We start from the raw sequence: 9,934 nt of genomic DNA, 5'->3' as shown, positions 1-9,934 counted from the left end.
TGTTGTGATGGATTTTTGAATCTGAATATATTGTTCTTGTTGATTCTGTGTTGGCTTTGTTTGATTTTTTTGAAATTAAAAAAAATAGTTGGTATTGTTGTTGTTGAAGATTTGAGTGGAGAGAGTGGAGAGAGTGGAGTAGGGAGGAGGCTGAGGTAAATAGTGGAGTGAAGAGGGTAAAGGGAAAAGATGATGATGAATGGTATTTTAGTCTAAAATTTTAAAAAATGATGATTTTATAACGTTTTGTAACGTTAAGGATGATTTTAATAATAAAAAAAAGTCGGAGACGAATTTAATTTTTATCCCAAACCTTAGAGATAAAAAAAGTACTTAATCCTAATTAAAATTTGTGAAAAACTTATTTGTCAAAGTTTTAAAAGGTCAAAAATCTATTTATTTTTTTTAAGAATTTATTTTAAATTTAAACGAAAATCAAAACAGAAAAATTAAATAAAAAAACAGCAGAAAATAAAATATGTAAGGAAGGGAAGTTTTATTATTTTTTTCTTTTGCATGTTTGTGCAAATATTGCTCCATTGTTACTCGTTTTTTTCCTTATTTAGGCACATCTATAACACCCAAATCTCATAATCTTATCTGTGTGATACTGTTGTCATGTATGACAATTATTTCAGACTGTCTTCCCTTTTTCTTCCTATTTTTCCCTCACATTTTTAATATTTTATTAAGGTAGGTTGACAATTCTTATTAGTAGCATTTTTTTAATATTATTTATTTATTAGTAGTATTATTTGAGTTTAACGTCACTTTGTTGTGACTCCACTATCACAATTTAACGCCGTCAATGGGTGGATCGCACGACAACATGCGGATAAGAATGGTTTCAGTTTAAACAAAAAATAAAACCGCCGTTAAAAAAGAACCCGAAAAACCGTTCTATAAATATAACCAGAAAACCAACGAAGAAAAACACATCAGAGAAAGGGGAAACAGGGAAAAAAAAAAAACGGATTTTGATAACATCCCCTAAAGCAAGCGAATATTGATACATAAAGTTTGGATTTTGTTTGTATTTGGCACCATCACAGTTCACCGCAACAAAACAAAACACAAGAAGAAGCAACACAGCCACAAAGAGAGAGAAAGAGAAGAAAGAGAATAAGAAGAAGGAGAAGGAGAAGGAAGAGGAGAAGAGTCCTTCACTTCTTTTGAGATCTTGTGAGATCAAGTCCACAACTTTGAGCCAGGTTTCTCTCTTTGGTTTTTCTTTTTTGTCATTTTTTTATTATTGCAATGTAGGTGTTTGATCTTTTGCCTCAACCAGCTTATTTAGCATTTTTAGCTATGTGCTAATTTGGAGATCTCTGCTATTTTCATTTATCTTTTTCTTCTGTGTTTGTTTTTATGATTTTTGATATCAGCATGTTTTGATCTCTTCTGAGTTCAGATTCGTTGTTTTTTTTTCTATTTTTTTTTTTGTTTTTTGTGCTTACCAAACAGTGCTAGCTTCAGGGAACCCACCTTCTTTTAAGGGTATAAGCGCCAAATTTTAGTCTTTTTTTTCTTTTCCTTCTCTTATTTTTAGTTTCAAAATTTTGGTGTGTGGGTAGTGGGTCAAAAGGGGAATTCAATCTTGTTAGTGCTTTTGCTTTTTGCACATTCTTTCTCTTTTTTGCCATATTCTGTGAGTTCACAAATTTTGACCTGTTTATGCTATTTTTGTGGTTGATTTTTTTTTTTCTTTTTTGGGTTGTGGGTTTAGGATAGCTTCCCCTTGATCTTAACAAGGTTAAATTTTGAGCTTTTTCTTTTGATTCAAGTGTCTTCTGGAGCTCAATAAAATGTTGGATTTTGTTGTATGAATTAAGCCTTTTGAATCTCTATTTATATTCCATCTAAACGTTAGTTTTTTTTTTATACACTTTATTATTCTACATTATACGTGTAGATGTTTTTTCTATTTCTCTGCTTTTATATTTAGATAATGTTGATGTGGTTTCTTAATTTTTATTGGCTCCTTATGTGAAATTTCATGGCGATTTAAGAACTGCAGTTATTCTGTAGAATCTTAGCTTCAAGTGGCCCTTTTACCCTTTTCTCTTTCTCTTGGTTTGCGTCATAACAGATTCAGACCTAAAGTTTATTCTTTCTCTAAGAATAGAAAAATCAGTTCAAGGGTTATTTCGAGGTTGTTGACTGATTGCTTAAATGGCTAAAATCACACAAAATAAAAATAAACTTCTGTTAATGAAGTTGCATTTTTTTTCTTTGGACTGGGTAGTCCCTGGATCTGTGAAGACTCTTATCTTACCCCATTTTTTTATTCTTCCTTTCATTTTCCCCATCAGTAAGTTTAGTCGGTCTACTATGGAGGAAAGCTCACCGATTGCAATGATAGTTTTTATTTTCCCCTTCACAATACTTGAATACAGGTCCACCTAGTGGGACATAGTTTTGTTGTGTTGTTGTTCTTGTGGTGCTCAAATATGAGACATTGTTTAAGAGGAACAAGTGTCAAATTAGCTGTTTCTAAATTGGTTTAGAAGGTGTTGTACTAGATTGACCCAAAAGTTAAGAAGTTTTATTTCTTTTATAGCAAATAGCAATCTATATTTTTTCTCCATGATTTCTTATTTTTTCAAGCTAATAATCATGCACATTCATGCAGTATCATGGGAAGAGAAGTTTCAGGAATACAATTTGTCGACAAGAAGCCAAATGGTGTTTCACCATCTTCAGACGGCAGTACAAATGACAAAGTGCGCATTGCCCCTAGAATCTCAATATCTAAGGTTCAAGCAAAGGATCATGGGGTAAAAGAACATACTGAAGCTAATTCTTTTGATCAGAAATATCATGAGAAGGATGTTTTGAATGCTAATGCCACAAATGGAGATGCTGACATGCCTGAGGAGATTGAAAAGTCTGAAATACAGACGACTGGTGAGAACAAAATGTCAATCCCACCTACTGCAAAGCTATCAGATCTGGACAATGAAAAGCATGGATCCTACACGGATATTGTTGAAACTGAAGCTGCCTCAAATGGTTTGAATTCACCACCAAATGCTAACACCATGCACTCGCCTGTCTCATCAAAGAATTCACAGGTAATCAAAATGGATAATGGTCTTGCTTGTTGTACCATTGCTTTTTGAAATTGACGTATGAACCACATAAATAGGTAAATATTATGAGAACAACCTAGTGGTACATGAAGACATTAGAGAGTAAAACAACTAGAATATTATTTTTTTACTACATTCTTGTTTTGGAAGTGGTGTCCTTCTCTGACTAGAAATTTATTTTCCTTTCTTTTGCCATTTAAACACATAACCTCATTAACCAAATTACCAAATCCAAATGGTGATAACTTATTGCCACTAATTAAACAATTGGATGCATACATAGGGTAAGGAGATATTAGGTTTAATATGCACTATATTAATTTCAAATTCAACCAATCTTCAGAATCACATAATATTATGCCAGCTAAATTCATAATGGGATTTTGTATGGAAATGTTCCTCAATAGGTTTAGATTTTATGTTAACAGACTCTATTTATATGCTTTGTTTGCAGACCCAATAAAAAAATGTTATTATTGTGTGTGTGTGTGTGTGTGTGTGTGGTCACTGACATTAAAAAATGTCTCCTCTTTTCAGACAAATTCAACATTTTCATCAATTAAGCCCTTGCCACATGATCATAAGAAGTATCATGATGATGAAGACAATTGGTCTATTGCTTCCTCGTATCCTCTAAACTATATCATTTTGGTGATTTTTTATTTTTTACTTTTCTGATTATAGCAAGTTAAGATATTATAAATAAGGTCCTTAGAATCTGCCGCACTTCTTTTTTTTTTTTTTAATTTAAATAAGAAACTATTTGGATTTTTGTACCTGGTAAATAGCCGGTTTTAGCTGCATATGACTTGACATGGCTGTAATTCTGTTGTTTGTTCCCTAACCACAAGCATTAGTATTATATCAATGCGCACTGCTAGATCTAAGGTGACTGTTGGTTCTGCACCTACATTTAGAAGCTCCCAGCGTGCAGAGAAACGGAGGGAGGTATTGATTTGCCATCAAGTTAATTCTGATGTAATATTAGTGAAACAGATGGAATTCCAAGTTAATGTTATGATTTTAATTTTTCCTATCCAGTTTTATATGAAGTTGGAGGAGAAGCAGCGAGCTCTTCAAGAAGAAAAAAGCCAGTATGAGGCGAGGCTAAAGGTACACTGGTCTTTACTTTTTTCACTTTGTTATTTTGTTTTTATTTCTCTCTGCTTTTTTTTTAACACTCTTCTGTTCTTCTCTTACTAGGAAATTCTTATCCTTTGACCCTTTTCTTTTGCCCATGCTAGATACATGGATCGTTTAATGTTACGGTTTCCATGTTATGTTTTGTATGTTAAACTGATTAAATAACTTCGATTCTGTTTAATAATCTCTAATAGGAAGAGCAAGAAGCAGCAATCAAGCAGTTGAGGAAGAACTTGGTGATTAAGGCAAATCCAGTTCCAAGTTTCTATTATGAGGGGCCTCCACCTAAGACTGAACTCAAGAAGGTATTCTTCGTTCTTTTGCGCATGTTGTTCCCTACTTTTCAGGATGAATAAGAAACTGCCACTAAAAATATTTGATATATCATGCAAAATTGCATTGGAGCATAAATATTTAAATTTGGTTATGTTGTTCTTCGTACTATCTTGTATAATCATTTTAGAGACAGACAACAAAAATACGAAATTTATTTTTTACTTAGGGTCTGGTTGCTAGTTTTGATTATGGGTGGGAGGAAGAAAGGGGGAAGGGACTGGCTACCGTTCTTTTTTGTCTCTTTCCCTCCAAAATTAAACTCACTTACCCTTACAAATTCCTTTTCTGATCTTTCCAATCAGAAGAGAAAAAAAAGCTAAATTTGTAAAATTGATACAAATTTATCTATTCTGTTCCCTTTGACGGCAGCTGCCTCTGACTCGCCCGAAGTCACCGAAACTGAACCGCAGAAGGAGCTTTGGTGATGCTGTGAATTCATCCCCTGAAGTATGCAGTCGAGGAGCACGCCACAGCACAGGAAGTCACATGAAAGCTGGAACGAACAGCCCTCTCACTCCAAAGACCAAGGATCAACACATTCGCCACAACAGCTTCGGTGCAAGCAAAGCCAAAGAAAGATCAAAAGTGGTCAAGGAAAAGGCAACACCAGCAGCAGCAACAGCTCCCCCCAAGGTTACCCCCGAGCCGGCAGTGACAGCTCCACCTAAGATCATCTCTGAGCAGGCAAATGCCGACATATCGGTCCAATCATGATGATGAGCTTCAAAAGGGTTTCAACTGACCACCCAGTTGAGAGGAAAATAGCCTTCATTTTCCTTCGTAGAGATGTTTGCAAAGAGATGTGGTCCTATTTTCTTTTCATCCGGACTGACTGATTTCTTTTTTGTGGTTTGTTTTAACTTGCTGTTGTATATGTTTTGTAAGTTATATTGGTACACACGCATCATCATCATGCCATATATAATGATAGAGTTATTGATGTCATTATGTCTGTACCAAAATGTTGAGTATGTTCCCCAGACTAGTCCCCGGGAGAAATGTTACATTAAATATAATATATCTTTGTGTAGGGCTAGATTTAGGGATGTTATTATACGGTTTTAGTATTTTATTATCTGAGTGCCACATCATGTGTCCTGTTGGGTGTTTAACAGAAGCTGTTTAAGGGGGGGGGGGGGGGATTTATTGTAGGGATCATGTAATTTTTGTCAAAAAATATGGACTTTTTCCTCTTTTGTTTTCATAATTGACTTGCATTTTGTTGACGTTCTTTTTGTTTAAATTTCATTGGGATGTATGTTTTTGAATTGAAAAACTTTTAAATATTGTTTTTATATCTTTTAGTGGGTGTTTGTTTCAAGAAATTTTAATGTATTTTTGGAAATTGTCAACTATATTCGTTTGGCGTTTTAAAATTTAATTTTAATGCAATGTCATGCAAATTGCAAAGTAGTTTTATATGTACAATTTATACGATATTATATTAGTAAAAATAATTTTTTTTACATTGATTATGTGAATGATAATCCAAAAAAATGGATATTGATTGTATGACTGTGTAAAATATTTTATATGTCAATGCATCAAAATTAAAGGAATAAAAGCTAATGTATAAAATCACTGTTATATCCTTTAATTATTATATTGCTTGTCAAAGTTTTATCGTTTTATTGATATTAAGATTATTTATTTATTTTAGAAATTAAAAATCTATTTTCAAAAATATATATAATAAAACAAATGTATCTAATTTATTAGTGAGAATACTAAAATTACTTTCCTACCATTTGTAGCAATAAAGAAAAGTGTTTTTTTTTTTTTTTATTTTTAAATAATATTTTTGGGCATAATATTCCGGAGAATATAATTTCTTAGAACATATTTCACGTTCACTAACATATTTAGAAAACTCTTTCGGGAGAGTATCGATTTTTAAAAAAATAATTTGTTGTCAGAGGTAATAAATAAAGTAGCAGATTATAGGTTTTAATTTTTTTTATTTTGTTTCTCTTTTTGTAAAAAGAATATATGTATCCTTTTAAAAAAGTAATTAACCTCATTAGTAAGTTATATTTAAATAATTAATATAAAATATAATAAAATAAAAATTAAAACTTATTTAGCTAACAGGAAAGACACTATTCTTTACTCAACAAAAAGTGTTTAATAAAAATAACACTTTTTTTTGGGTGGCATCATTGATTAGTAACTATGAAGCACGAATACTTTGCTGAGTTGTTATGTTCACGTATCAGATATATTTTGGACACGACACTCATCGACGTGCATATCTGCTATATCCAATAATGTTTTAATAAAAAATAAAAAATGATTCTCTGGACACACTTGAAGACATCTAAATACCATCACGTGTCAGCGTATCCAGCCTTATTCTTAATATATATTCTTGAAATGAGTTTAAAAATAATGTATATTATTATTTTATTAAAATAAAAAATATTTTAAATACTTATATCATTAAATAAAGACATTAAAAATAGTTAAACAATTATTTTATATTTTAATATCAATAAAATATCAAAATATCTTTGTAATTTATTTAAAATACTTTATATTATATATATATATATATATATATATATATATATATATATATTGTGTCCTCGTATCTTATAAAATTTTAAAATTCGTGTATTTACGTGTCTCTGTCGTGTCGTATTCCATATCCGTGCATTATAGATGGTAAGGACAGCCACACTTTTTTCTTTAATTTAAATTGTGACTTCCTTTTTGGGATAAATAAAGTAGTAAACAGAAAAACTGACTAGTGTCAACCAATAACAGCAACTCCATCTTGTTAGGAGCGTTTCAAAATAGATCGTTGGCACCAACTAACATTTGTCAACATTTCAGCATGAGTTTATATATATCGAAAAGAGAAAGTCTGTTTTACCAATAAAATATGTAGTTTACCAACTACCAACTACGATACATATACATATGTTTGGTACAAAATCCATTTTCTTTTTTGCAGAGCGGATGGAAATAACGCGCTATTCTCAGTCGGTTGAAACCAGCATGTGTTTTATATCTCTCTCAAAACTTTCTGATTCGACCGTCTTCTACCCAAAATAAAAAATTTAAAGTGGTAACTGCCAAAATGAATCCCGTAAATATGTTTGTGTCTCTCTCAAACTATACTTTGATTTTTACTCCATTTTCATGCCCATCGAACCCGAGTGTCCATCATTCTACCATTTTTTCCATTTTCACTCATTCATTGCCATTTCACACCGTTTCTCCCGTTTTGGCATTCTCTACCGATTCGTCGTCCTTCGAAGAGTCTCCAAGTTACTCCTTAGTCACCAGCGATTGGAGGAAGGGAAAGAGTTCATTGGCATGGTTTGTGATGTTCTTCACGGGCTGTGCACAACTTCTCCATGGGTCGTGCAAGCGCCTCCACGAGCAAGGTGTAACAACCCAAGTTTTTGTAAAATTAAATAATTAGTTATATATGATTTATTATATTTGTTAAAGATTTTATTTTAAGAAAATTATTTTACTAAAAATAATTAAATAAAATTTTATGATATTTTGAATTTTAAAATAATTAGAAATTATATGTAATTTTCATAATAATTTGTGTTTTAATTAATTAGGATTTTATATAATCTTTATTATAATTGGATATTTGGTATAATTGAAATTATAATTTCGGTAATTGAAAAATAAGAAAGAATTGTGTAATTTAATTTAAGTAACTTCTATTATGAACAATTTATGATTTAATTCGAGTTTTCTATTTTTAGAAAATAATCTATTAAAAATGATTAAAATGATTTTATAAATACTTTGAGTTTAAGTTAATTTATATTTTTGTGTAATTTTACTATAATTGATTATTTTATATAATTTGAAATTAAAGTTCTGGTAATAGAAAAATAATAAAAAGTTATATCATTTAAATTGAATAATTAATATTTTGAGTTTAAACTATGCCTATTCACAGTCATTGAGATCTTATCCGCACCAAACAATCAATATTAAGGTGATCAATCTTAATATCTCAAGTTAAGCACGAATATTTCCAAAATGAGGACTCATTGACATTCATGCCAAATGTATCTTAAAGATATCCTAACAGCATGAGACACACAACAGAGTATGCAATGAAGCATAGTCAATTCACTCCCCAAGCTCTACTGGGAACGAATTGCTCTAATACCAAATTGTAACGACCCAATTTTCAGTATGTCTAGATCATACTGAAAACTGAGTGCTACCAACTTGTCTTCCTAATTATTATCTATTATTTAATATATGAGCCTGATTCATTGTTAAAAATGTAGTTATTTTTCAAGGTACTTTGTTTTTCAAAACGCTTAGATCAATAAATAGAACCATTCATAATTAATTCACAAAGAATAGCAGATAAAACAGTTATAAACAACCACACTTTTATACACATATACATTTCAAGCAGTTAACAAAATTCAGTAATCCAGCCGTTATCAAAGCATAGATCTTAGTTAGGACACCTCTAGATATAGCTAGATAATAACTATATACTTATATATATACTTACAACCTCCGAGGCCCTGACCTGTTCAAGAAGCTCCTACGCTGGTGCCCAGACTAGCCTATACTATATACTCACCTAATCCCTCTAAACTACAAAGCGAGGGAAATTACGTTCTAGGTCTTCAAAACTCAAGTCAGGTGGAAAGTCATCAAAAAGGCAGAAGATCATCTACTACTCCTCTGCACAATCATACGTCATCAAAAGGCGTCTCTCTAGTATTTCATTAAGGGGCTACATAACAGTAACATCATACGGAGGCCTTAGGCTAAAGTTTGTAGATAAACGGGGTGTAGACATTGGCTGATCTCACGGTATATACGTATAAATAGAAAACAAATCTCGCTCTAGACTCAGAAGACTACCAGAGTAGAACCCTTTTGCAAAACGATCATCAAAGGACTACGGGAGGATACTCTTGCTTCCATCTGGAAGGGGAAGGGAGAGAGAAGCGGTAAGAATTGGAGAGTTCTTAGTAAGGTCAGGGTTATTAGTTAAGTTCATTAATTCTATGTTGTTTAGCAGACAAATAGCAGAATACAGAGAGGCAGTAAATAGAAGATATAGATAAATAGGGAAAAAAGAGAACACAGAAAGCAGAAAACAAAGAGAAGAATACAAGAAAATAAAACATAGACACAGAGAATAGAATACAAACAAAGAAAGCATACATTCATACAACAATCATAACAGAGGAAGAGCACAACCAAGTATGATGCATGTCTATCCCTAGTGCAGGTAATGAGCTCATTTGTCGGTTACATACCCGCTCTCAATGTTACCCGAACTCCTTTGACCAGGTAAGGCTTTTCTATTGGAAATACCCATCGTGAGAGTCCTTTGACTTGCAGGGCGGAGCTAG

The 9,934-nt window shown here is 32.0% G+C and overlaps 1 protein-coding gene across 1 annotated transcript; it reads left to right on the top strand.

Annotated features, from left to right (window-relative positions):
- Nucleotides 1-865: 865 nt before the first annotated feature.
- On the top strand, nucleotides 866-5,775 carry LOC107618239 (protein WVD2-like 2). Its single transcript, XM_016320249.3, has 7 exons — nucleotides 866-1,211; nucleotides 2,633-3,074; nucleotides 3,630-3,718; nucleotides 3,950-4,040; nucleotides 4,134-4,205; nucleotides 4,430-4,540; nucleotides 4,941-5,775. Exons 2-7 carry the CDS (start codon nucleotides 2,637-2,639, stop codon nucleotides 5,283-5,285), a joined length of 1,146 nt encoding a protein of 381 aa, XP_016175735.1. The 5' UTR covers nucleotides 866-1,211; nucleotides 2,633-2,636; the 3' UTR covers nucleotides 5,286-5,775.
- The last annotated feature ends 4,159 nt before the right edge of the window (nucleotides 5,776-9,934 follow it).

The sequence above is a fragment of the Arachis ipaensis genome, chromosome B9, assembly GCF_059453495.1.
Source record: "Arachis ipaensis isolate K30076 ecotype BB chromosome B9, ASM5945349v1, whole genome shotgun sequence".
Taxonomy (NCBI): Eukaryota; Viridiplantae; Streptophyta; class Magnoliopsida; order Fabales; family Fabaceae; genus Arachis; species Arachis ipaensis.
The sequence above is the reverse complement of the archived record's forward strand: the minus strand, read 5'-3'. Positions and strand labels throughout refer to the sequence as shown.

What these genes read in the sequence shown, in the direction of transcription:
- LOC107618239 (XM_016320249.3), top strand. Translation starts at nt 2,637, where the DNA reads ATGGGAAGAGAAGTTTCAGGAATACAATTTGTCGACAAGAAGCCAAAT. An exon ending in AGTATGAGGCGAGGCTAAAG is followed by an intron (nt 4,206 to 4,429) that starts GTACACTGGTCT and finishes AATCTCTAATAG; the next exon opens with GAAGAGCAAGAAGCAGCAAT. An exon ending in CTAAGACTGAACTCAAGAAG is followed by an intron (nt 4,541 to 4,940) that starts GTATTCTTCGTT and finishes CTTTGACGGCAG; the next exon opens with CTGCCTCTGACTCGCCCGAA.